The sequence below is a fragment of the Telmatherina bonti genome, assembly GCF_933228915.1.
Source record: "Telmatherina bonti genome assembly, chromosome: 15".
NCBI lineage: Eukaryota > Metazoa > Chordata > Actinopteri > Atheriniformes > Telmatherinidae > Telmatherina > Telmatherina bonti.
In genome coordinates, this window is record NC_136613.1 from 14,592,940 (window position 1) to 14,620,919 (window position 27,980).

General features: G+C 38.8%; 1 protein-coding gene across 3 annotated transcripts; it reads left to right on the forward strand.

Annotated features, from left to right (window-relative positions):
* abi3bpa (ABI family, member 3 (NESH) binding protein a) lies at positions 1–27,908 on the forward strand. Of its 3 annotated transcripts, XM_079254469.1 has the most exons (23): positions 1–264; positions 7,633–7,812; positions 7,926–7,994; positions 8,306–8,438; positions 9,186–9,376; positions 10,709–10,752; positions 11,320–11,368; positions 12,197–12,262; positions 12,431–12,508; positions 14,917–15,963; positions 16,307–16,384; positions 16,755–16,940; positions 17,589–17,654; positions 20,882–20,947; positions 22,304–22,426; positions 22,779–22,868; positions 22,967–23,176; positions 23,924–24,029; positions 24,715–24,794; positions 25,260–25,289; positions 25,379–25,537; positions 26,332–26,454; positions 26,538–27,908. In XM_079254469.1, exons 1-23 carry the CDS (start codon positions 162–164, stop codon positions 26,651–26,653), a joined length of 3,393 nt encoding a protein of 1,130 aa, XP_079110595.1. In that variant the 5' UTR covers positions 1–161; the 3' UTR covers positions 26,654–27,908. The 3 variants fall into 3 exon arrangements, with proteins under 3 accessions (XP_079110595.1, XP_079110596.1, XP_079110597.1); XM_079254470.1 differs by lacking the exons at positions 14,917–15,963; positions 16,307–16,384 and having other exon boundaries at positions 26,538–27,903; XM_079254471.1 differs by lacking the exons at positions 12,431–12,508; positions 14,917–15,963; positions 16,307–16,384 and having other exon boundaries at positions 26,538–27,903.
* Positions 27,909–27,980: the final 72 nt, after the last annotated feature.

Genomic DNA, 27,980 nt, shown 5'->3' on the forward strand with positions numbered 1-27,980 from the left:
CCAATCCCAGCAGCTCAGAGAAGTACAGCCAGTCCGGAAGCATCCAGCTTGATTCCTGCAGCCGCACACACTTCTCTGAAACAAAGACAGCGTCTACCTCTGTGACTTGCTGCTAGTCTGAGATCCCTGAGCTTACTAGCAAGTCATCACACCTGAGAGTGATGAGGATGCAGCAGCAATCACACAGCTCTTTGGTCCTTTTACTCATAGCCTTCATTGCTGGGATAGTCTTCTCTGGTCCCCCAACTCCCCACAGGAGCAGAGGTGGGTAAAATTTTCCAGTAAGACATCCACATCTGGTGATGCCGTTGATCACATGTGATGCATTTGTTGCATGCATCAAAGAATGGTGCTCATTCTTGCCTTGTAGGTATCCAACTATAGTCATGTGTTTCTGTTAGACAGATTGAGGATTTGGCGGTATTCAGCTGTTTTCAGCCAAATGCATGCTGGGATAGGGTTGAAAAGACAATATGTGGGTAAAATGGTTGTTTCATAGGAGAGAAGAAACATATTGATGGAAGGATGCTTTTTCAAAACTCTCTCTTTACAGATAAAATTTGCAGTTAAAACGTATCGAATCACAAAACCAAACACTGGACACTATTTGCTGAATTCGGCAGTTCTCTTGCTCAGGAAGTTCTGTTGATTCTGTTATCTGCTACCTAACTGTTACTATGAGCTACAGACCTGATTATCACATTAACATTACAGAAACTCCCCTGTGTTTTTTTTCTCCACAAGACAAACCAAAATCTGCTCTTATGCTTTTGTTCAGAAGGATTCAGAAGTGTGGGGAGACTTGGATTTCCGTGGCAGGAAAGTCAAATTTAACTGTTGATTTTTGCTGAGATCCAATTCAGGCTTTCTCTTGTTAGCAAAAAGACAACCTAATATGTACTTGCATAAGTTTATATGATTAGTTATTTATACACTCATTGGTAATAGTTAAAACTTTTTCTATCTATAAAAGCAACTAAATCTACTCATTAAGTGGATTTGATATGGTCTCATGAATCTGTAAAATATTGCTGAGTCTCAACCTTAAGGGGCAAAATCCGCCTTATTCCCAGTCGTCCCCAGACTGGTTTTACATGTAACTTTGATTGTGAGCACATTTTTCTTTTTTTTTATTAAGCTTGTGGTTTCTGCACGTGTCATTGAAATGAGAGAAGCAGACAAAGTGAAATGAGATGGTCATTTCTCCAAGGTTTGATGAAAGTCTTTTCAGGTTGAGGGTTAAGGTTTAGACTTGTAAGACAACCTGATGGGATGGCTTTCTACTGGAACTGTTCCCACAAAGCAGATGATCTAAAGGGATTGAATGATTAATGCTTTTAGAAAATGTTTTGAAAATGTTTTTATTTCTTCATACATAAATTAATAAATGTTTTCAAGCTGCTTGATGAAATCGAGCAAAGTAAAACAGAAATTTCAGTAGTCTTCAGCGGGAAAAAAACAAAACAGAAATTTACTAAAAACCTCACCAAAGATAGGAAAAGATTTGCAGCAGTGCCTAAATATCAACATCCGGGAAGCTAATTAAATTTGCTGTGTGGAGTGTTTTTCAGCACTTGGATGAAGACTGGTCTCACAGGTCTAAACCCGTTGCCCCTGATATTGTTTTTCCTTTTCCAAAATGCCACAGAGGAAACTACAAAACAAAAGCCCTTTAATAAGTAGATTGAACCTCCTCCGACTGATTAGGATTCTCGCAACATTCTTGGAGGGCAGAAAAAAGTTTCCACAAATGTTTTCCATGATGTCTCATTGTCCAACTACTGTAGTGTGTCATTTCACACACATGAAAACACACTGAAAAGCTGCTTTCCAACTCTGATTTTTTCATTTTCTTCTCAGGCACTTTGCAAGTTAAACATTATTAAACATTTGAAGTCTATAATGTTTGGACAGATTGACGGTGATACAGTATGAAAAGGTTTGGCACAGCAGAAAAAGTTGCTTACAGTGCTGGCTGATTTTGGCTTCTAGACAAACCTCAGTGTGCAGCTTTGGCAGCTAGATCACAGGGAATTGTGTGTTTTTGCCTTTGGACCAAGGCTAAATGCCTATATCTGTGTTCCTTCTGGAGGTAAGGAGGAAATCATTTTTTATTCTGTAAAGAGCGTCTACTCTTCTGTCATTGCACTTTCCAAGGCTTTAATTCCCATTTATATATTTGTGCTTTTAAATATGTTTTCCATCTGTATGTTAATGAGCTGTATCACTTGTAAAACAAGAAGTTATTTACTGCCAACCCATTCGAGGACAACACATGGCTTGCAAACTACAGCAGTACCAGACCAAGCATGGCCTTGCGTCATGTACAGATTAATTAGAGGGAGATAAAGCAGGAGAGAGGAAAGTAAAGGACACAAAAAAATGAATATTATGAGACTGAATCAGGGAGGTGAAGGACAGGATGGAGCAACGCCAGAGGGAAAGAGGAAACAGCTGTTGCTTGCAGCTGAATCTGACACAGGGATGATATAGTGTCAGAGCGGACAGACCTGCAGCAGAAAAAGCTGAAGGGTAAAATATAGAAGTATAATCCCAAGCACAGTGTTCTGTTGCAGGACTGCAAAGTAAAGTCTGCAGTAAACTCCAGGGATTTCATTGCCAAGGAAGGATGCAACAAGAGAGTCCTGTTGAGTTACAGCAGATATTCTCTGGTCTGAATTACACTGGTCTGTCGCTGCTCCAGCAAGACCTTATATAGGTCAGCTGTCGTTAGATCGCCTGCTAAATTATTTCAAACCCTGTAAGATTTTCACACTTCATTGCATTAAATGAAGGTGACTGTTATACCAAGCAGCACCATAAAACATCTGTCTCCACAGTGGAGGAGGCCAAGTCTCCTCTCCACCTCCTCCTGAAACCTGAGAGGCCAGAATACTGCACACCAGAGCTGCATAAAACTCACTGAAATTTCACCACACACTCAAAAACTGGATTTTTACGTGTGTATATATGGCAAGAATGTCAGCTGCAGCTTGAGCTTGTCTTTTGGTGTCTTTCCACCCACCAAAACTAAGAGATGAATAAAAAAAAAAAAATAGGAGAAAAGTTCAGAAAACTCCAGGAAATATTTCAAGCATTTCATTTGTTATTTCATTAAAACCTCAGCATAGACATAAAAATCTGTGTTGATCTCAGTCTACTTGTTTTCAGAACATCTTTAGAGCGAAAGGAAGTTGTCATTGGTGGAAATTTTTGACAGTAAAATAAAGATGTTTCAAAACCAAAAGCGCTCATACTGTTCTGGTTTTATTTTAAAACGCCATAATATAGAAAAACATGATATTACACAAAGATGAACTCATTAACCGGATGCCTTGTGCAGAGGATCATTTTCACTGCTGATGATTCAAGGTAGTTGCTTAACACAGCTAAAATAAATAATCCAGCTTAATGTTGTTTTTCTGTTCTGTCCAGCAGCAATTCATTCTCTTGGTTTTATTCCAAATCAGGATGACGATGACAAATGTTTATTGAATGATGTAGCATTACTCATTGCAAAACCTGGCAAGTTCATTGGCTGATTCCCAGAGTTTAGTGGTGAAATCATTGTGCTTTCTGTGGATTTAACCCAAGATGCTTTTATTGAAAGGATATACTCTGTACAACATATACAGTATACCTATCCATCTGTCCGTCCGTCCGTCCATCCATCCATCCATCCATCCATCCATCCATCCATCCATCCATCCATCCTTCCTTCCATTTTCTTAACCGCTTGTTCCAACTAGAAAAGCACTAGGAGAGTGCAGACCTCCGCCAAGCACAAATGAAAGAATCTTTTAAAAAATTCCTGGATCCAAACAGTGATCTGGATCACCACCAAAATAAAATTAGTTCTTCTTTTTCACATTTCCAACAACCCCTGAAAATTTTATGAAAGTCTGTCCATAACTTTTTGAGTTATCTTGAACACTAACAGACAAACAGATAACAAAGCCTCTATGGCGGAGGGAGCTGGAGTCTATCCCAACAATCTTTGAGAGAGATGCAAGGTACATTGTACAGGTCACCAGTCCATCACAGGGTCAATACAGAGACACAACCATGGGGAGAACATGCAAACAACACACAAAAAGGCCACTGTTCAAACCGCCCATACAGTATATCATGTAATCTAGTGTTCTCTGACTGTGTGAGGAAATAATATTAAATTATGGCACAGTGACTTGTTGTCTTCTTTTTAAAAAAAATAAATAAATAAAGGTAATATTTAATTCTCTGGTGATTAGCACGGACTGCTTATAATCAATGGGCTCAGCTCTCTTATGTAACAACAGCCATCATTTTCAGGGCACATGAATGATTAGAGATTAAACTGAGTGGTACATCTGTTTGTGATCATTTTACATCTCTTTGTAGTCAGTTTGCAAACGACTTTGCATCTCTTCATGCGCGTTTTATTTCCTTTTGCCCCTTCTTTTTGGTGCATTTGATGTTTAATTGATGTTCCAATAAGACCTAATCTTAGTGAGTCAGGAGGGCTTGTTCATCAATCCATGTAAAGGTGAAATTCTGAAATTCGTTATGCTTAAGTTGCTTGTCTTTTGGTGTGGTTGTATGTCTTCATTAAGCTTATGAGTGAAGCTGCCCTCAGGGTCATTGTTTTCTTCACATTTAAACCACACAGACACACAAGAAAACTTTGCAGCTTTGGCAAATTAGTTATTTTCCTTTCTATGATATTTGATTAATAACGTAAACTCTGGATTCATTCCTAAAACTTTATTATTGCTATTTTGGAAACATTGATAAGCCTGAACAATCCTTAAGTGGTGTATGGGCCAAATGGCAGGAAGGTGGACAGGTTGTCATGGGGCAGATCCAGTGTTTACTCGTACACGATACAAAACTTGGCTGCCAAAAGTTTCCTAATGCGTCATGCAGTCAGAGCCCCTCTCCCCCTGAGCCAATTCCTCAAGTGTTTTATCAAAAATATTGATGGGAGAGTTGAAATGAATGCAGTTTTGATAGGAAACATGGAAAAGCATGAGGGTGTTTTTCAAATCCAGGGCTTCCCTCTCTCTCACTGTCAGTTTCTGTTTTGGCATGTGGCAGCCTCTGGCAGTTTTGCTAATGCAAAGTTCCATTATTCCATTTAGTGCGGAAATATTAGCCAAGGACATGTGCTGCAGAGGTGAAAAGTAAGCCATTATCCAGAAAGTCCATTGTTATAAGGCTTGGAGACAATGAGGGCTGGAAGTTTTATGCAATGTAGATTTATTTGTGATTTTAACCGTAAAAAACAAAACAAAACAAAATGATGCTGATTGTTACAGCTGTTGGTACCAGATGCCCTGTGAGTACGATGTATAACCAATAAACACGTATCTTGTTCAGTTTCCCTTCGAAGTACCTTCCAATGTTTTACTGCATCGGAAAGCCGATATTCTTGAGATGTGAATGACGTAAACCATCCAACGCTATAATTATAACTGTAGTCAGAAAACACTTATTTCTGACAGTTGCCAATGCAATAGTGTCATTTCGTATATTTGTTATTCTTTCCATGCTTATAAGATTAAGAAATTCCTATAACCATGTTTCCACGGAGAAGCATTTTGGCTTGTGAGTTTTCCAATTTAGTAAAATTATTCTTTTGGCAGCCAAAAATGCTAAACCCACTGTTTTCCTTTCCAATCTTGTTTTAAATTTTATGGTCTTTTCACCTTATGAACAGACACAAGGACGGACACAGAGTTATGTTTGTATTGGTAAGCACTGAGGTTAACCTACAGACTTCTGTCCAAACTAATTTGACTGCTGGGCAGAGCCATAGCGTGTGAAATAGATTACCTACTTGTCCACATTTATGTCAACAAAGGTTTAACATGGGTCTATTTTCTTCGGTTTGGAGGGAGTAATGTATGCTCTGTGAAGAATCTTCAGCTGTATTATTCTTCCTCTGACAGACTTAGAGATTGTTTTAATATCACGCCAAATGTTTTCCCACTCTGTGGGTGTGAGTTGGACCCCTAAGTCAAATACCCACTGTGACTGTTTTTAAGTTTGGATTTAAAAGAAGAATGAATCAACAGCTTATATAAACCTGAGACTGCTCATCTATTTGACGATAGAAATTTGAATTTTTTCATCAGTCTCAAAATTATAATCAAAGCATTTATTTGAGAGTTTGGAAACAACTGACTTTAATTGATAATTGTAAAAAAATATTCTTTAATAATTAAATTCTCCCTTTTCTTAAGTTCTTCAAAAGGGAGGATCTCACCGCTCTCTACAATTTGAGAGACATTCTGTGACCCTCATTCATTTCTGTGACATTTTGATTGTGCTACTCTGTCTAATTTAGTGGTATCCATGCGGCTTTAAAATCATTATTATACCTTGTCGGGGAGGATGGAAGAAAGGAGTTTACAATAGCTGTTCTTTTATGAATTTTTCTATGTGCCTTATGACACAAGAACATTTTATAATATAATTGCCTATGTTTTTGGGTGTGGGGATGCCAGAACCAAATGCAGAGACGCCAGGCGGAGATGCAGAGTTAAGCAGGTTTATTAGTAGCCGCAGGAACATTGGAGACTTGGGACACAGGGGAGAAACTAAACACAATGAACCCACACAGGAGAACATAAAACTAAGGGTTTAACTACACTGAACAAAACGAGACACAGGTAACAGGAATGAACTAACGAGAACAGGTGAAACTAATGAACAAAGAACAAGGCTGACCTGGAAACAAGACAAAAGGGAACTAAACAGGAAAGACTACAAAATAAGACCGAAACTGAGACACAAAAAGTCCAAACCAAAACACACATCATGACACTTCAGAGTGGGCTCTTTGTGTCTTTGTCCCCTTGGCCAGCAACTTGTTTTGGTATTTCCTGGTAATTAATGGGTTTTAGGATTTTAGGAGGTCGCAAGCCTGTTTAATGCATTGGGCTTTTTCTGTATTTCTGGAGGTCTTAATGAGTAGTGGTGTTGAGAGGCGTGTTCATTGTCATGAGCATGATTCAGTGGGTTGGAAATGTCCAAGTAACATTCATGAGATTTCCAGAACCATCGGATTGGAAAAGCTTCTTGTTTGCTTCTTTTTGCTTTCTTTGCGAGAAGTCATGCCACACGCAGCAGATTAAGTGGTAGAAATACATGAACCATTTACTATGTTCTACATATGATATGAAAGAAAAAAAACAACAAAGTGGTACTTGTAGACTTCTAAAAAACCATCACTGCTTTGCTTATAAATAAAGTTAGCTTAATCAAATCAGCATTCAGTCAAATATGCACCAAATGTATGGTTTCCAGTGTTTTCTATGCAATTAACTTTACTTTGCATTTTTACGACATGCTCTCTCAGAGTCAAGTTTGGGGAATTGTTGTGTTATACATTATGTTGTATTAATAAGGTTCCTGCACATTTACTCCCAGATACTGTACTGCATCAGTTCTATTTTACATCACCCGAAGCCTGGATGCTTCGTTTGTCATGAAGATCTATGCAGTTGTCATCTTTTTATCTGTTTTTTTCCATGTTAAGAACTTGTTTAGCCTTTTGTTGTACTAAATTTATAAAATCAATACAACAGTAATGGAAAATCTTTGTTGTACTATATTAAGGATCAGTGCTATCTTCTCCTAACTCCGCAGTGAGGCGCCAGAACATGAAAGTCCGAATCAGTGCCACTGGAGACACCATTGTGATGAAGTTTGTACGACCAAACGCCGACACAAAGCTTGAGGGCTACATCCTTGGTTATGGCAGCAGCATGTTCTCCAAACAATTCATTAAGCTGCCAGAGAATGGACAGCCGTATGAAACTGAATTTGGTAAGACTGCTCATACATGGAATATATTTTGTTCATCATGTTAACTCATGAAAGCTTTGAAGACGTCCTTATGGGTTGAGAACATATTAACATTCAGCCTCTTCTGTTTTTAGATGCTGAGCCCAAATACCTTATCGCCGTCCAGCCCACCACACCCAATGAGGTGAAAAAACAGTGTACCGGTAAGTCAAAAAGTAATCATCATTTGTTTTAAGGCAAGCATTATAAGCTTTTCTTCCAAATAAAACACACATTTGTATTGGAAATGAGGATTGGGTAGGGATAATAAGATTAATTTTTTGTCCTACTTAATGACAACATACCTTCTGTTTAATTTTCTTTTCTTTTCCATGAAATATACTACACTTGTTGTGTTGTAGTTGTTGTAACTCTGGAGTATATTTTCTGTTGTTGGTTTTTGATTTGTTGCTATATCATGGAGAAGAAAAGAGAATAAAAAATGTTGAAATTAAATTAAATGAAATGTCTTCAGGTAAAGTGGAGCTGGAGAAGCCGCTACATGTGGTTATCGGATCGGTGACACCCACTTCAGTTCTCCTGTCCTGGGGGACGTTACTAAAAACCCCCTATGAAGCAAATGTCATGAACGACTGCATAGAAGATGGGTGAGTTGACATATGCATCTTAAGAAGGTATTTAATTAAACTTCATCCACTGACCTTCTTTTAAATTAAAAATATGCAACAAAACACCTAGCAGCTTCCTGTAATGGTCAGATAGGGTGCAGATCTCTGTGGCTTTTACATCAGGTCGTACCTTTGAAGAGTTTCATCCTTTCCCTCCTCATCTACCCCTCCAGTGTGAAGCCATAGAAAGCAAAAAGACAGAAAGACAGCTGGTACTGTAATGCATGTACCAACCAAACATGGAGATTTCATCTTCAGCCTGTTGTTTTCGTGGAGGCCAGCTGTATTGTTATAGCAACAGAGGAACAGATGGTGGAGTGGCCAACTGCCTTTGAACCAGATTTGTATGTTTCTGCTGCAATTGCATGTGTAGTAAATGACTCCCTGAAGTCTCTCAGGTTACGTAGGTGAATTCAGGACAGCTTGAGCACGCAGGTGTTTAGGAGGGAAGTCCACTCACACAACAGACGTATAATGAATTTAATTTTCTGGAATAAAAAAACAATCTGACTGTAATTCTGAATAAACTTCACTACCAACCTTGTTTTCCAAACAAATGCACCTTTAGTTGTACCAGGCATTAAAAATTAACATGAAATTTTGGTAAACAATGGTGGTCTAATAATTTTTTCCACAAACAACTCTTGTAGTTCTTGCTACCTCGTCATGTGTGCTTCTTATTTGAATCAAGGTTTTATCTGTTTATCTTTGTGTTTTTTTGCTCAGACACTACATGGTGCGTTATCGGGAGAAGAACAGGAAGTGGAACTACCAGACCTGCCCTACCAGTGACACAGTTATTGACAATCTAAAGCCAAACACAGTCTATGAGTTTGGTGTCCAGCCTAAATCTCAAGATGGAACTGGGATGTGGAGCAAACCAGTCCTTCACAACGTCAGCATGGCAGGGATAGAGGGTACGTTTCATTCTTCTCTTCTGAAATGCTGCCTGCTGTGACTTTTGTGGTGTACCTTTCATATTCATAACAAGTAGTTCAGCTTCAGGTTATAACTCCTTTAAATGATCATCTGTTACTTAAAACTTGACATTTTAAAGTTATCCTCTCCTGTTGCCTTTAAATGGCCTGTTTATGACTGTATGCCAGGGGTCTACAACCAGCAACTTCGGAGCTTCAAGTGACTCTTTGGACCTTTCACAGTAGCACCTGATAAAAATGAATGAATGAATAAATACAAACGTTTTTTTTTTTTTTTTTTTTAAATATAAAATCATAACAACTTCAGGTATTCAGATCCTTTTTCTTGCAGTGAATTTCCACAGATGAATGGCATTAAGATTTCTTTCATTAGACTGGAAACTATGTATCCTTTTTAGGTAAATAACTCTTCAAAAAATATCTACATCTCCAAAATGTATCTATTGTCTTTTGGCAAAAGTTTTATGTTTTTTTTCGCCTTTATTCTAAAGCCAAAAGTACATATAGATTTGTGGTTCTTGAAAATAGCAAATTTCTCATGGTGGATATTTATCAAAGATAAAAAATAACTGTAAGTTGTCTTTCTTCAAAAGGCCATTTGTCGCTCTAAACTGTCTTTTTTTTTAGCTGAGTTGATGACAAAAATATCTCTTATGACTGTAAAGGTTGCAAACTCCGGCTTAACACCTTTTTCTCTCAAACAGTGAATGGGGCGCTATTAATATCCGCCCATATCTCAGCAGTTAGCAGTTAGCAATTAGCAATTAGCAGTTAGCATCTCCTCATTCCTGGGCTAAGTGGTAGCTAGCCAACCAGTTTCAAACTCCCAGCTGACTTCTGGTAGTAGTTTTGACTACTTGCTTCTCATTTAATTGATCATTAATATGGTGAGAAAATGGTTTTATAGTCAAACCAAAATAATTAGGTTCTGCTTATTTTAGGTGTAATACATGCAGGCTGCGTCGCCTACATTTTCTTAAACAGTGTTGTTTTGCAAAGAAATCCTAAGCAAGAGCATTGACTGGTGATGGATATGTTTCAGCTCCATAAGCCCATCTTATGGTGCTGAAAACAAGATTAAGTATTTTATTTTTAACCGAGGACTTAAAGTGAAGTTCCTTAATGCAAAAAATAAATTCTTATCTCATAGCAGTACTCTAAAGATGGTAAAATATGGACAGAGATCCAGTTACTTAATATGAAGACAATACTTGTGAAAAGTGACGCGGTGCATTCTTACAGCATTATTTCTATTGCTTGATAACAAGAATTGCCTTTATTTTTAAAACAGATTTTCTCTTGTGATTCTAGAGCGAGTCGTCAGGAAAATCTATAAACGACCAGTCAACCCTGTGGTATGTAACGCATACACAAATCTTATCCCCAATAAATATGAGATTTTTTACTTTTTTATGTTTTCATTGATATATGGATACAGAGAAAAAAAGTTCAGTTAAACTTTTGGGAACTGAATGTGCATACAATGCATTGGAGTCCTTCTTGAACATTTCATTGAACTCCTGCTATTGTCAGGGTTGCATTATTAATTTTCCATCCAACTGCTGAATGGAAATGACATCAAGGGCTGGCCAAGCCAAGCGGAGCAGTCTGTAGTAAGCTAAGTTTTGGAGTAGAATGAGAGAAAAAGGCGAGATGAGTTGGAAGGACAAAGGAAGAGTCAAAGGGGTGAAAGGAGTGCAAAAAGAAGGATGGCACTTGATTTCTGTCACAACTGAACTCATCTAATGAGAAACTTTGTAAAGTGAAAATGTCAAACCAAGGATTTTACCAATTTCACATTGTATACAGAGTATGTATACGTTATGTAATGCAGAGGCAGATATGGAAAGTAAACTAGTTTATCGTAATGATCATAGGCTCATGGCTGTTTCTTCTGCCTGTTTCTTGTTTTCACCCTTCAGAAGCCTTTAACTCCAGATTCTCACTCGTTCCCCTTCACACCTCAGCACGGTAAGCCAATAGACACCTATCGCATTGAACTAGATTTAGCTGAAATGTCTGTTTCCAATCTGCTCCCTGACCCCTGTTTTAAGACTCAACACTAAAAGAAATTTAACAAGAAATGTGATTTATCAGACAGCAGACAGAGCCTCTTAATGTTTTCTTTTTGCTAAGATCCACTACAATCTAGCTGTTTGGAAAGAAATGTGTTGTAGTGATTTGCAATAAGTATCATCTTATCATCTAAAGCTGAGGTAAAGATCACCCACATACATCTGTTTGTGAGCAAGATTAAACAGAAGGTATGTTGTCATATTCATGAACATTAGTAGAGAATTTAAATATAGCTCAGAAAAAAACATTACAGATTAGGATTTTTTTATACATAAAATTCAAGATTGGCTTTGGCAGTTTGGCTTTTGCATTAACATACTACATGTTGATCCAAGAGGGATTTCTTTACCTTCAAATGTCATACTTTACTTCTTTCCCCCCTATTTGTGCCAGTATCCAAAAATGAATGCAAGAACAAGCAGCAGACAGATAGTTATATCCCTTGGTTAAAAAGTCTTACATTTAGCTGAAAATGAGGAAGAGGATTGTTGTATGGAAGAAATGCTTTTCTGGGAAATGCGAAGTTCAAAGTAGACAACAGGTCAGCTCTGGATTTATGGCTTGTTTCTGCATCCAAATGTTTTTTCTTCTGTCTGTACAGCAATAAACTCTGAATGTTGTGGTATTAAGTTTTGCTGATATGTAGACTACTGGTTATTATTATTGACTCTTCTTTTCAGACCTCTGAATGTTGACTTTAATTTCTTCTTTTGTTCTTGTCAGTTCCCCAAAACAGGACCTGGGTCAGACAGCCTGTCCGCCACAACATAGTCCCAAAAACAACTCTTGGTAAAAGATTTTCTGACCTAAACCTTCAGGGCTTAGAAAATTCTCTGACCTCCATATTTGACCACTCTATTCTGCCTGAAATCTTAACTTATCCTGTTTTTTTTCCACACAGGGCATACAATAATTAATTTTTTCCTCAGGTCTACTAACCTACTCTATATTTCTCAGCTTCCACCACAACTACTAGACAGGAATTTCTGCCGACCCCAAGGCCCAAACTGCCTGTGGTCAAAAAGCCGCCAATTGGTAAACAACAAATTCAGTTTTTTCTTGAAATGCTTTCAATGACTAATTATAGAAATGGCAGACTGTTACTATGCTGCAGTGCATTTTTTTTTAAAATAAGTGAATACACAAAGACAGCAAGCTCTTTGAGAGTATAGTATCGACCCTTACTGCAGTGTCCAGCTGGTGGTACTGTAGGTATGTGATCTCCTTTATGTGGCATCTCAGCAAAACAATACTTTGTAGAGGTATTGCTCTTAAGCATCTTCTGATTTTCCTGTTATTTTCCAGTGATTTACAACAAATGTTCTGCAGTTTCATTGCAGGTTATAACTATCAAATTTGTCAGAAAAGTCTGCAGGCCAGAAGTATCATACAGAATCGTCCTTCCTTACTCATAGTGAGGAGTGAGGTTTTGTACAGATAACACCTGTTCCTATATTCTTCAATTTTCCTCTGCTTTTATTTCTTTTATTAATTATTTATTTTGCATTATTTTTTTAATTTGCATTGTTACTTATTATTGCTTATTGCTTCCAGTGCAGTGCAAATGATTGAAACATGACAACACGACAAGACTACATGAAGCAGATGCTTTTCTTTTCTCCAGCAGGAATTTATGCAAAATCATCTCATCTTTTTTCTTTCTGTCTGGAAGTTTCATTTCACTCTGTGTCTTACTCTTTACTTTATTTTCATTTTTAAAGGGTTCATATATCATCTAAAAGGGTTCATAAAGCTTTACATAATTTTGAATAACTATTTGCTGAGTTGAGATATGGAGAAGAATAGTATCCGTTTCTCAGAAACAAGTGCAACTCATTCTGTTATAAGCTGAGCTTATAACATAACCTTTATGTTGAGGTAGCATGCATATGGGTTAGTGCAGGTAATCTGGTTCAATGTACTTCAGATGTGTTAAACTTCTCAATTATCCTTCAAGGAAAAAGAAGGAAAACATGTCTATAAATACAGGCTGTCCATAAAGTCTCTTTTTTTGACAAATGCATTACAAAAGCAAATATGTGCAAATTATTACCAAAAAAAAGGAGTAGATATTGACATATTTTTTGTCTAATTTTTTACATGTATATTTATTTCCCTCAAGTGTTCTTGGCTTTCCTCTCCCACTTTATCCAAAACTGCCCCTGTCTCCATAAATTTCCTGTGTCATGCATAAATTGATGTATGTGACAGTGGATGTCTGTGATATGTAATGTGTATCCAGGTTTGTTTTAATAAACCCTAACACACACTCTGGCATTTTTAGAGGAGCTCTTGTGTTTTAGGGTCTTATTTAACAAAATTTCTGTCATCAATGTAGTCTCTGCAATATACTAATAAAATGGAATTAAAAACTTTGATTACTGCTGAGTGCATAAAACGAACCTGATTAACATATCCTATGAATTACCTTTGTAATATTTTTTGTTATTAAAAAGAGACTTTATAGATCCGCTGCAGATCGGGCATATTGTTTTGTGCATGTCTCTTTAAGTATTCCCAGTGTTCTGCTTTTTTCCAGCAACTTATCTCAGCTCTACTATGGTCAATGCTTGTCCTGGCTTGCAAAATTGAATTGCAAAATGTACCATAGGAGTTTATTGCAGCTGTTGCTAAAGACAACAGTGATATTGAGCAGTCGCGTCAGCGTCAACCAGTGGGGGAGATAGATAGCACAACACAAGCTGAAAGATGACTACAACTTAGGACTGTAAATTGTGACCATTAGAGGAGTGACTTCATTCAGTCAAGTTAGAGACCAATCACCCAAAGAAGGTCATTGTTTTTCAAAAGTCTAAAACTGACTAGGCCTGTTAAAAAACTTGAGATCCATTTTGCTTATTGATTCTGTCCTGCAGTTTTCTTCTCTCTCTTACTTTCTGACCTTTGTTTTTTTCTTTCATCCTCTGACTGAGATGAACATCTGACCAGATTGAACAACCAATTTAGAATGGTCTATGAAAACCCCACAGCAAGCGATCAGTCAGCAACTATTGTTCATGTGTCACAGCTTCTCAGAGGCATAGCCAATGAATTTAAATGGCCATCACTCACAGACATCCTGGCCATCACAGCATGTAGTAACATGGCTGTTTCCCTGCAAATAGCTCCATATGGTCTGCCTGTCTTTGAAATTGGACCTGCTCTATCAAACTGATGCCAGATAGAAGTTATTGTCTCGCCTCTGCTTCAGTTCAAGTATTGCTATGTGTGTTGGTAGGTCAATAGATGTTGGCCCTTTTGCTGGTCTAAATTTATGCTGCTCCCAGAACTTTTTGTTTTCATCATTTTCTAGATAATAAAAAATAAGTTTTTGCTTTATGTCATTTAGTAAATCAATCATCCCTACAGAAAACAACATTTGAAATGAGATTTAATAGTGTTGTGGCTTCATTGCCATATTTTGTCTCTTTCACACAAACCAGGAGGAGAAGGACTTCCCAGGTCAGAGATGCCTGCTGTCCTAGAGTTTCCTCAGACTTCCACTCTCTATCCTCATGTACACATAACAGCCACAATGTCATCCATTCCAGTATACCAGGCCAAACTGGAAAAATATGAAGAGAACATTCCAAAAAAGTCCCAATCTCAGCCTCAAGCACAAGCTCAGTCAAACTCCAAGCATCAATCCCAAAATCAACCTCCACAGCTAAAGCCCCAACCTTTACAACCTTTACAACCTTCACCAATACTCACCAGCCAAAGTATACCACAGCTGCATGCAACATCGCAGCCAGAGCACCAAACCAAAGCACAACCACAAGCAATAACTCGGCTCACTCTGCAAACACACCTTCTTTCACAACCTCAACTGAAACCACATCACCAATCAGATCCTCAAACCACACCAATACTGGAGACTGAACCAAACCCTAAACCAACGCCCCAGGTCAAAGTCCATATTCTGCCTCCAACACAGGAGCAATTTAAGACTTATAGAAAGTCTCAAGTACAAGTTCAACTGACTCCACAGCATACACCTACTGCACATTTCCAAACTACAAAGCCAGCACCTCAGCATATGCTTCATGTCCAGGAGGCACCACTAAAGATTCATATCAGTCCCCGACTTCAGTCACAGACTCAATCTCCAAATCAGTCACAAACTCAAACACAATCTCACCCAAAGACGACACAGTCCCAGTTAATTGTGCTAACACATAAACCGACAACCATTTTTGCCCAACCTGTACTCAGACCACAACCTAAACCCAAGGACAAGTCCAATCCTCAGCTGCGGGTTCGACCAAAACAACAACCAAAGCCCCCAACAAAGCCAAAGCATAGGAACCAAACACAACATCAGACAAACAGTAAGCTATGTCCCCAGCTTCCAAAAGCCCAATTCCAACTCAACCCACACCAGTCATCCAGAGTCCAACAAGAACCTCAGCCTGGGCTTCAGTTTTTGCGTCAGACCAGGATCCAATCTGACTGCTTCCAGGGTACCCCAAGGAAGACAGTTCCCACGGGTAAAGACCCTACATTCTGCCATCAGCATTCCTCTTTAAATATTTTTAAAATGACATTTTAAAGGGGGCATATTAAGTAGCATTTATGAAGCATAAAAGAATGAAAAAAAACTTTTTTGGCATCAACAAATTCACAGATCATTTGTCTCATCAACCTGCTAGGATTTCCTATTAATGTCAGACTGATTTAGTCATGAAAACAATCCTTTAACACTGCATAGATTTTTAAACTAGCAGTTGGGTCAGGTTTTTACAAACAAGAGTAAGTGATGCCCCCTTTAAAAGTCCAAACTATATCTATACTATATAATCCCAGGTAAATAGTCAATTTTCTTTCATACAGCTCCTAGTCCACTAGAAGAGGGCAAGCCTCTACCAAGACCTGAACTGGCCACAGAGAAGGCTGATAGTTACAATCCTGGTAAACAAACATCCCATAACAGCTTTGTCCCATTACCATCTCTGCTTTTTTTGTCAAATCACATGGAAAACAGTGCTCTGTGCATCTCCATCTCCATCCTGCCAGTCTACACACCCCAACCGTCATCCTACCTGTTTCTCTGTGTGCGTCCATTGTTGGCACAACACACTCGCCTTACCCTTGTCAACTCACAACCAGCAGTGTGACTGGCTTAGGATCTCACTTAATGCCTTTCTGTCATTTCATTGATTGTCCGCATTCCTTTCATTCTTTCTCATTAAAGTACTTCATCACTTGTTCCATGTAGGTAAAGCCTTCGAGCTCAGAAGCAGATTTTCTCTAACTTAAAATTGCTTTTCTGCTCATCTAGGTGCAGGCGTCGCCAGATCATCTATGGCTGAAACCCCTCGTTCAGCTGTTAACTCATCAGTTCCTACAGCAGAAAGAAACACCACAATGTCTCGCACCCGGGTTCCTCCTAATCCCAGTAATCATGGTGTCAGACCATTTCCTCCATCCAAGACAGCCACCTCTCGTAGCTCCAGCAAACCTGGCGGTAATCCTAATTTCTTTTTCCCAAGCAGATACTTTATCCGCAGCCCAGCATCTTTAGCTACAGAAGATGACAAAAAACAAAACAAACTCGTGGCCTTTCTTTTTCCCTTGCTCTCTTCACGTTCACCTTTTCTTACTGTACATATGCTGTCTATACTCTACCATATGTGCTTGGTGTGCATTTCACACCTTATCCATAAGCTGCATTTCAGGGTCAGGATCGTTAACATGATTTACAGTCCCACTTGTTGGCCAGGTGGGAAGTCTGGCCACAGCAACTGGCCAGGACACACCACATTTTTCCCCAAGCATGCCAAGCCATCATTGCGCAGACAGTCCAGCCGCCATATAGCCTCTCACTCTGTCTCTGTATCTCTTTCTCCTTCAAACTCACACTCCCCAAAGAGTTGTAGAAAAGAAAGCAGCAAATGTCAAAAGGCAAGAAATTTATGCTTTTGAGCCATGGCAGTTCCATTTGATTCATCCAGAACATCTGTAAAAGTAGACTGAATACACAAACCTCTTCAGCTTTGTTGTCACTGACACTGGCAACAAAAAATCAAACCAGCAGCAATTTTGGACTTTATGACTTTCTTCTTATTTGGTGTTGGTATCTTTGTCATAACAGGCCTTTCTCTCCCTCCAACAGCCAATGGCGTGCATCACAGGGGCAATAGTCTCCCTAAACCTGTGATGAGGTCCAAAGAAAAACCTGGTAAAGACAAGACAAAATAACAAGTTAACAGGCACTGTCACTCACTGCTACACTGATATGTACTTTTGTCACCATCCTCTCATGCTCTGCAATTTTTGTGTCCCATCATGTTCTGTGTTTTCTGACTGGTAAAGCTGCATTAGCTTACATTTGACCTAGACTGAAGCCATATGCAATTATAATTTTGGCTGTAACTATTCTCAATGTAATGCTTGCTCCATTGTACAAATGCTCCTGCAATCAGCTGGTTCAGATTAGTTAAAGAAGACTGATTGTGAATGTTGGGAATGGGGAATGTGGTTTGCTCCCTTTTTTGGTCAATCACATTGTTTCCATTCAGCCAGGCAAGCTCAGTTAATTAGAGTAATTGAATCCATCTTAACTATTGAGGCAAACCACGTCTGGGCCACATAAATTAATGGTGAATCTGCTCTAGTTCTTATTGTTTGGAGTTGTGAAGAGAGATTGTGCTTCAGTCCCATGTCACAGCTGGTGTGTGTTATTGCTGGAAACTTGGACCGTTTCAGAGGTCTTCAAGGAGTCGCAAGGCTCACTGGAAGCAACTCTATGGAAAGGACTAACGGTTTTGTCTGCCAAACTGCACATCCAAGTGCAATGTGACTGTTTATACAGTGCCATGCAAAAGTCTGGGCATCCATTGTCAAAATTTCTGTTGCTGTGAGTGGTTAAAAGAGGAAAGGTGCGACATAGGGTAACCTGTCTATGAAATACTTTAAACAAGCCAGCCTTTTACATTTTCTCCAAGTATGACAATAAAAATGGATTTTCAGTCCTTTTAAATTCTCCTTTTTGCAAACATTTTTGTAACTAACTTAGAGTCTTCCATTATGTCCTGCAGATGTTTTTTTTTTTTTGTTTCTTGTTTCCCAACTTTGGTCAATGATTTTCTCATATACTATAGGAGCAATTACTGCCTCTGCAGGTTAGTGTTCCTCATGTCTCAAGCAGCAACAGAAACCCCCTTTTTTTTAATTCAAATTCCCCTACATCACAAAACACACCTATGCTCACTGGAGTCAGAAAGCTCTGTTTTAAGTGATGAATTTCGGAGACCAAAACACGTTTTGTGGCTGAAAGTTTTCTTTTGATGACTCCTCCATTATAGTCATCTATGGGGTCACAGTAGAACAGTGCATCACCGCTCTGGATAGCAGGTTTTACTTCCATTTACAGTAATGATGACAATAACAAAAATTTAGACAGAAGTGCCACATGTTTGCAACACATTTTCCACTTTCTTTATTTTTCTTTTGTTTAATTTGATTAAATTTTTTTGTTTATTATATGCAAATAGTGTTGGTTACGTGAAAGTAAATATCTTAAAACACATTGCTACTCCATATGGAAATCCAAAGCAAAAATAGAGTATCCTTTTTTTGTTCACAACAGCCTCTTAGAGCCAAATTTCCTGAGGGTATTTCACCATCAGTTCCTGGGAATGACATTCCCAAATTAACTGTGAATCTCTCTGTTTTGATTGGATGTGTATTCATGTTCTCACTGATGATGATGAAATTATCTGACAGAAATCAGCACTCCCACCTCTTTTTTTAACTGAATCTGTGTTGACTGACACAGCAAACCAAACACACCTGGCGTCGAAACTTTAGACCAGGTCTTATCGCATACTATGCAGACGTTTTGTTGACATATATAATTAGCATCCCGTCTCCATGGCCCGGTTCTCATTTCCTCCCTGGTCAACCATGACATCACTTGTCTGAGCTGTCACTCTAGAGCAGAGGTGTCCAGCTCCGGTCCTCGAGGGCCAGAATCCTGCAGGTTTTCTATGCATCCCTGCTCAGACACACCTGATTCAAGTTAATTAGTAGTAGAGCTTAATCAGTTGTGCACGTCATTGGCTGTTTGATCCATTTAGTGGAAGCTAGATGTGTTGGAACAGGAATACATGGGAAACCTGCAGGACAGCGGCCCTCGAGGACCGACTTTGGACACCCCTGCTCTAGATCTTAATGCTCCAAACACTCTTGTGTTTTATGTTTGTTTGTCTTGTGACTGTCGTGTTAAAGGACTGCAACCCCATACTGTGTGATTTTACATGTGAGCATATGTTTGCCATTTGCGAACAGTTACATTGTATGAGTTAGAGGCTCTCCTACATTTTATTCTCTGTTAATCAGTGAGACTTGCCGGCAGATGTTGTCTCAGTTTGTCTTGATATCCTCAACTCCTCTGTCTTGGCAGTAAAGCCAGAGATCACTGATTTATTCTGATCTAGAGGGAGGTCAGCTTGAGAAAAGAAGGAAAAGCTCCAAGAGAGACATGCGTAATGGCCTCAAAACACAATTGTTGTATCGTGTCAACAAAATGACCTTTAATAAATCTCCAAGATATGACCTCACAAGATGAGTGCATGCTCCTAAAACAAGTTATAACGACTTAAAAATGGTATCTAAGTGATGCAGACATGATAAATACAAAGGAAATTCCCTTTAAAAAGCTTTTTCACCTTCTGTAAGACAGTAATTTGGGAAAGCTTAAAACACCACATTTAAGAAAAACCATTGTGTTAATAAGAATTTTACTTTTTGTAACTGTGTTGATTTCATCATATTTCACTTTGTTGCTATTTGTCACCAAATACATTAAATTTGCTTCATTTTTTGTGAAATTTTAAGATATCAGACCTGCTGCCTTTGAGCTTGAAGCAGGATTTTTATTTCCTGATATCTCCCAGGGATCTTAGGGAAAGCACTAAAAAAAAAAAGCCCCCCCCCCTCAACATAAACATGGATTTTTGTTCGTTGGAAGTCATTATGCTTTTCTGTGGTAGCACTTCACAAAGTTTCAGACAGTCCTTTTCTGAATCACTTGTTCCAATTAAGGGTTGAAGGGAAGTTGGAGCCTTTCCCAGTAATCACTGGGAGAGAGGCAGGGTACACCCCGGACAGTTTGCCAGTCCATTGCAGGGCCAAAGTTAATGAATAATCTGTCTGTCTGCTTTATTACTGCTTTGATCATTTGTTTGCATACTTGTCACAAAGTATTCATGCACACTTCTGCTTTTCTAAATGTCTCCTTCTTCACATATCCTCAAACTTGCCATTCTTCAGTTTCAATGCACTGTTCAGTTAATCAGAAACACTTCTTTTCAGCTTTGTGTCGCTTCACAAGTGTTGGGCATCTCTTTGTTTTGTTTGTGAATTTAACCTGAATAAAGGCTGTTTTATCCCCACTATTTCCAGCAGTGCAACATCCGCCTGTTCCTGGCAACAAGAAACCCAACCTGGTGGGAAAACCTAATGATCATGGTGAGGGCAACAGTGGTGTTTGTGAACAGACTATTCTATTCTACAGTCATATAGCAGACGCTTTTATCTGAAGCAACTTACATACATACTATCGGCACATCAGGGACAACTTGGGCACATAGTCAGGGGAAGCCTGGAATCAATCTCCCAACTCTTCAGTTGGAAGACGATGGCACTTCCTGCTGAGCTACAGCTTACTGCAATTTGGCTTTCTAGGAAATGGAATGTGCAGTGTGTAAAAAGAGGAAGATTTTATTTAATGTGCATTTATAACACTTCTTTAGATGATCCTGATCATTTGATCAAATGTAAACTTTAGGATTAGTTTGACTCTGTGGTAATTAAATTTAGTGAAAACTTCATATCTATTGATTCAGAAATATATATGTGTTTTCCAGGTAAAATCATGCAGCTAACAATGTTTTCCTAAACCTAACCCAGAAAGGTTAGGCCCCTCCCCTTTAAAAAAAAATCCTTAAATAAAAATTAAAATGAGTATTTTTGTAGTGTAGTTCCTAAACCTAACCAAACAACCTAAAACTGAAAGTGAAAATAAAGTGCAGGAGACCTGTGAAGTGAAGTAACAGTTTAATTCAGTAACTTATTGATATTCATCACTTTATTCAGTAATTTATTGATATTTATCACTTTTTCATACTTTTTTTTAGCATTATCTTATCTTATCAATAGTCTTGTTTTTTTAGAGTATTGTTTCTATGTTTTATTTATGTGTTTAATTATTTATTTTAATCGTTTTAACACGAGAGCGGTCTGTGTCACTTTCATTGCACTTTTGCAATGACAATAGTTTATTGAATTGAAATTAATTTATGGAATCAATTACGCAATGTAATTCTGTCATTCCTCTGTACGGCAGTCACTGTTTTACGATGTGTCTTTAATTCTAACCTTAATTCACATTTCTTTCCACAGGACCTTGCATGCATGATGCACAGTTTGAGGACCATCAAGCTGCGTTCTATAAATGATAAAGTGCTTTCAAATCTCTAGATAGGAGAATATAGTTTTCTTATGCACAAAGGAGAATTTTATCTAAATATCTAATCCATCTTGCTGGGCTCGTGGGTACAAAGCAAGCATATCTGTGTTTGAGTTCAGGCATCTGGGCATCCTTGGTTTCCGGAGATAAATGCTGGCAAGCCGTTATCTCCTTTAACATGCACAAGAGATATTACTCAACATGCATTCTCTGATTCCCTTAGCAGCCAGGAAAAGGCCACTGAGTTGTTCGGTGAGGATGGCCAGAGCAGATGGACTGCAACTGTGTATGACTGTTAATCCGATGCTGAAGGACAAGAACTGATCTCTACTCCTCCTTTTGCTCACTGCCCTCAGATAAACCCATGGACCTGAAACAAGGAGACAAGGAGTCCATCTTAAAGCCATACACGGTGGTCACAGCCAAACCAAAGCAGGAGCCCAGGCAGCAGACGACCACAGCAGCTCCAGCAGTAAACAGTATGAGTAACACTTTTTTTATGGTTCTTATGAGGGACATGAAAACTGAACTCAAGTGGCTGGACTTTTGTAAGTGTAGGAAAAATCTTGGAACAAAACATCTTTCCCGTCTTTGTATGTACAAAATCCTAAAGAGGATTTTGTGGCGATGCAGCCTGCATATATGTATAGACATAAGATAAAGAAGGAAGAAAAATTTGAGGATAAAAAGTGAGTGCTGGCCAGAGCAGGTGCTGGGCTGGATGGTCTGTGACATAGGCCAGAGCTGTAAAAGAAGAGGACACGGTGAGCTGCCAGGGACTGCTGGCAACATGCAACTAACCCCACCTTCTCCCTATTGTTTCTTTTTCAGGCAGCCATTTTGACATAAATGAAAACTCCTCCATTTTCAGGCCTTTGCCTGCTTCAGAGGTAGATATTATGGGCAAGAAGCGCTTTGTGGGTAAGACGTTGTGCCTTTTCACATCTCTGCAGTTTTATCCACTAAATGAAATCTATATTTATATTTATAACCCCTATTCTAATTGTTTATCCCTGTAGCTCCCCATGTTATCTACAAAACAGATAAGAAACCGGATGAGCCTTGCTCCATCACCTCCTCCATGGCTTACTTTCCTGATGAGGAAGGTAGCGATCTGAATGTGACTGGTCCTCCTCGTGTGCCACCATCCAACCTCACTGTGGTTACAGTGGAAGGCTGCCCATCCTTTGTCATTCTTGACTGGGAGAAATCCGATAATGAAACTACAGGTAGAGAATGGAAACTTGAAAGACTGTCTGCAATGTGAAGCCACGTCTGGTGAAACTCAGCCTGGTAGTTGTCAACACGCTGTAAACAGTTGTTTTCTGAGAGTATGTTCTTATCCTTTTTTATATAGCAGGATTAAATTAATTCAGAAAAATTGAATTCGCTTTCATCTGTAATTTTTTACTCAGTTATTAATTCTTACTTGGTATTAATTCATCAAGTCATTCATATATTAATAAAATATTGCAGTTTCATTGACTTAATATCAAAATTATCAATAATGCTATTACATCATTGCATTCCTATTTGGAAATATCATTTTGATTAGGTTTTTTATGACAAAGTAATGTGAGCTCCACTGGATCAGTGATTATGCTAAATACATTGTTGATAATTCATGTTTTTAATCACTTAGTCCAGTTAAAGGTCGCGGGGAAACTGAAGCCTTTCCCAGCAATAATTGGTCAAGAGGCAGGGTAAACCCTGGACAGGTTGCCTGTCCATCACAAGGCTAATACAGAGAGACAAACAAAACACACACACACACACACTCACTCCAAGGAACAATTTAGAGTAACCACCTAACTAATATGTCATTGGACGGTGGGAGGAAGCCAGAGTTTGTGGAGAGAATCCAGACATACACGGGATGTACATGCAAAGTTCACACAGAAAGGTCACAGTTTAATTAAAATCCAATAGTTGAGGTGTTAAACTGTATTTATGGTGATTTTTTTCTGTCTTGACAGAGTATGAGGTTGTGTCCACAACCACTGGACCAAATGGACAGGAGGTGTCTATACTGACGACCAACCAGACACACACAGCTGTGGAGAATCTCACTCCAGACAGCAAGTATGTGAACATTTGAATAAAACCCATCCATATTCCAGGCAGTCAGGGGACTTTTGAGTCAACTAGCTGGTTCACACAGTTATAAGGTTGTTGTTAATCATTTTTACCCTGGTAAATACTACTGTATGCATGCACCAGTATGAGTGCACTGGTAACGCTGACTGTTCATCGAATTAGGAGAAAGATATTAAATAGCTGTGCACAGCTGTCTGTTCTCTTTTGTTTATATTTGGATTCATATGAACTCTGGCAGTCCATGAAATGAATCACATTTGGTTTTGTGCACAGAAAGCAGCCAGAGTGACAAAAATGTGGGGAAATATGGGTGGAGGTGGAGTGGGTCACTGAGTTTTTAATTAGATCTCAGCATCTGGAGTCTCTAGACTGCAGAACCCTCCCCTGGGCTGGGTTTGCTACACAGACTATTGCCAGCACATCTGAATACTGCACGTGGAATAACCATCAACCCTGTGTGTGTGTGTGTGTAAGAGACTGTGTGTTAGTTAGCGTTAGTCTAAGTGTGAACCTATACTTAACTGTCAAAGCTATTAAAATATTATTCATCCCAGCTCTGGAGATTGGAAGACTTCAGATTAGAAGCTCCTTAAAGTTTGACTTGTGCTTTTTATTTCTTTTTCTCTATGGGACTAAAATGTATTGTAGTCAACACTTATTTTCATTTCAGGTATGAATTCACAGTAACACCAAAGAATGAGCATGGAACTGGGCCCTCCAGTGATCCTGTGTCTTTTAACACAGAATCAGGCAAGTTTTCAGAACCATTTTCACCTAATCCTTGCTAAATGTTAATGTGTTTAGACTTGCTAAATAGATGGATGTATTGGATGTTAAGATGTTGTTTTGAATCAAAGAAGTCAGGCTGTGAAGGACGTGTAGGTTTAATAGTTTCAGCATGGTGCTGGAGTCTTAGTGGTTAAAAGTCTGAGGCATTGCCTTAGAGGCAGGTTTCCATCTGGTGATCCGACTACTCAGAGAGCAGCTGACGTGTGTCCCTGGGTGGATCAGCTGTTGCGTTTTAACTCTAAATGACAATGCTGAAGGAGGCTGCTTTGCTTCACTGACCTCCTGCCTTTGTGCAATCAGTCAGGTATTTTGATGTGAAACACTGCAAAAACAATGACAAACTAGAAACCAGTCTGGGTTTGTAGTGTGCTAATTCTAATTTGTTTTGACAACATTATTCATTAAAATTCTCCCTCACATCTGTAGCGGATCCACGTGTGAGCGAGCATGCATCAGGTAAGTACATTTATAATCTAACTATTTAAAGTAGTGTTGTACACCACAAATGTTCTACTAAGTTTTTATTTCTAATTGTTTCCTTACAGGCAAGGATGCCATCTGGACTCAGTTCTCATTTAAAGCCGATGCCTACTCTGAATGCAACGGAAAGCAGTATGTGAAGAGAACTTGGTACCGAAAGTTTGTGGGCATCCAGCTCTGCAACTCTTTGAGATACAAGATCTACCTGAGCGACTCACTCACTGGTATTTACCCACAGAAAAATGACTGAACCTAATCGTAGGAAGGGCCTATTCAGTAACTTTGTTTGTCCATCTTCAGTTACTGGGTTCGCACCATTTACCACATGGGTGACCTGGCAGCGAGCCAGGTGGAAGGAGTTTTTATGCCATTTAAAACAGGTGCTCAGATCCAGCGGCTTGTTCGGACCCTTTTAACTACATGGGTTGAATAAACAGATCAGTCGGTTTGCAGATCAACTTAGAAAACGTTCCCACTAGATTATTCATTTTTTATGTCTGGCCTTTATTCAAGTTCAGTAGACAGCTTCACATTAATACAAAGCTACAACTTCTACAACAGCAGAACTTTGTTCTAAGCAGCAAAGTTGTGTTTCAATCCAACTAACTGCCCTTATTTGTGCTTCCAATGGACCCCGTTGCACTTTGTAGACTACATCCGGAAAGAAATGTGGAAAACATTACGGCTATTTTATTAACTTTTTATTATTTTTATCATCAATTTCACCCTGAAAGATCCATGCTCCTTTTGCTTTTGCAAAGCCTCTTTCCATTGGATACACTTTCCTCTTCACTTAAGTAGCAAACTCCTCCTCTGTGGCTCGTCATCACTTCTCCCCAGGTCGTTGCCCAGCAGATGGTAAAGGAGTGGACCCACTAGCAGGGATGCTGATGAAGTCTATGCATGCAGGCTGCTGTGCAGAAGCAAAAGACAAATTGAAAACTGAACCACACTGTGACTGTTTTAGCTCTTTGTATCAATATGAACTCTCCGACTAAAGATAATTTCCACACTGTAGGGAAGTTTTACAACATAGGAGATCAGACAGGCCACGGTGAGGACCACTGTCAGTTTGTCGATTCCTTCCTGGATGGCCGAACTGGGACCCAAATGCTCGCTGACCAGCTACCAAGCAGGCTAGGTACTTTGGTTAACTGTTAACTGAGCATTTCATGTTTATTGTTTGGAGGATTCTCACATCATCCCTGTGTGTCTGTACATCAGGATTCTTCAGAGCGTTGAGACAGGAACCTGTCACCTTTGGACAGATCGGAGGAAAGTCACACGTGACCTACGTGGGCTGGTATGAGTGCGGCACACCCATTCCTGGGAAGTGGTGAAACCACTGACATGGTGGCCGACGATGATGACTTTCTCTTTGGGAAGGAAGAAGATGAGATGCCTGATTGGGCCAAAAGGGATGCAAGCCTTCTTCTGTGTCACCATGGATACCGGAGATGGCTCTGTTTGTTTGAACTCTCCCGACTTGGGCAGGTGTGAACCTTTAAAGGACTATTGGTTGTTTAAAACCCTTGAGCACATTAGCGACAACTTAATTTCTCTATTTATCAAAAAAAAAAAAAAAAAAAAGTCACACCAGATAAAAGAAGGAAGACTTTGAGTGAAGCAAAACAATGAATATACAGGAATCACAGAGGTCATGTTGGGAAGCTGGCTCCCAAAGTGTAATAACTTGTATGATAATATTTATCAAAATGCTGTTTCTGAATGCTCTTATCGTGCTCAGATGTTTGAGATGAAAAAGTGCAAAAATGTTTCCAATACTTGCTTATCCGAGTCCCTTATACACAGAAGAGTACCAGTCATACTTTCATGGTACATGTTGACAATGTAAAATACAACAACACACAAGTGAGCAGAACTGATCTTCTGCTGGCCCAAATGGATTATTAGAAGTTGCAGTTTGCACAGTATTAAACTTTTGTTCATATATGTATATGGTGTGAAATACAGTATGTTCTCAAGGGATCATATACTAAATGTAGTTTCATGCATTTTAGGTAAACTAGCTTTAGCTTACTCTGTTGCAAGACTGCACAAAGATCAAACCTGACATTTTAATGGGACTACAAGGAGCAGTTATGTATTTTAAAATGCCATAAAGACGCATATGAACACGTGAAGAATAACCTGTTTGAGCTGAACTATGCAAAATGTACATAAAACAATTATTTTATACCTTTGACTTTTATGACTGCAGTAGTTTGATGCAACATGTACGTTGTAAACAATAAATCTTGTTTTTATAATTACTAATATTTTAGGAGGATTGTTTTTTTGTAACAAAATGAGGTTGTGTATCATGACTGCGAGCTTCACATTTTCCAGTTACAAATGACATATTTTCAGACTTGTGTTTCTGGATTTGATTTGTTTTTTTTTTTACATAAGTATAAACATCTAGAAGTGTAATCAGTGTGCTCAGAATTTAATGTGAGCATATTTCTTACGTTCTGTAAATGCCATTGCAATTGAAAGTAATTCAGGCGCTGTAGCTCACACATATTCACTACTTCTAATACAGTGAAGAACACAGAGGCAACAGCTCCGTCCAAACAGGAAGTATACATAAAAATAAAATAAAAAATAACCTTTCAATACATATAACTAGTTTTTGTAAAAACACATTCAAGTCTCTTGTAAATG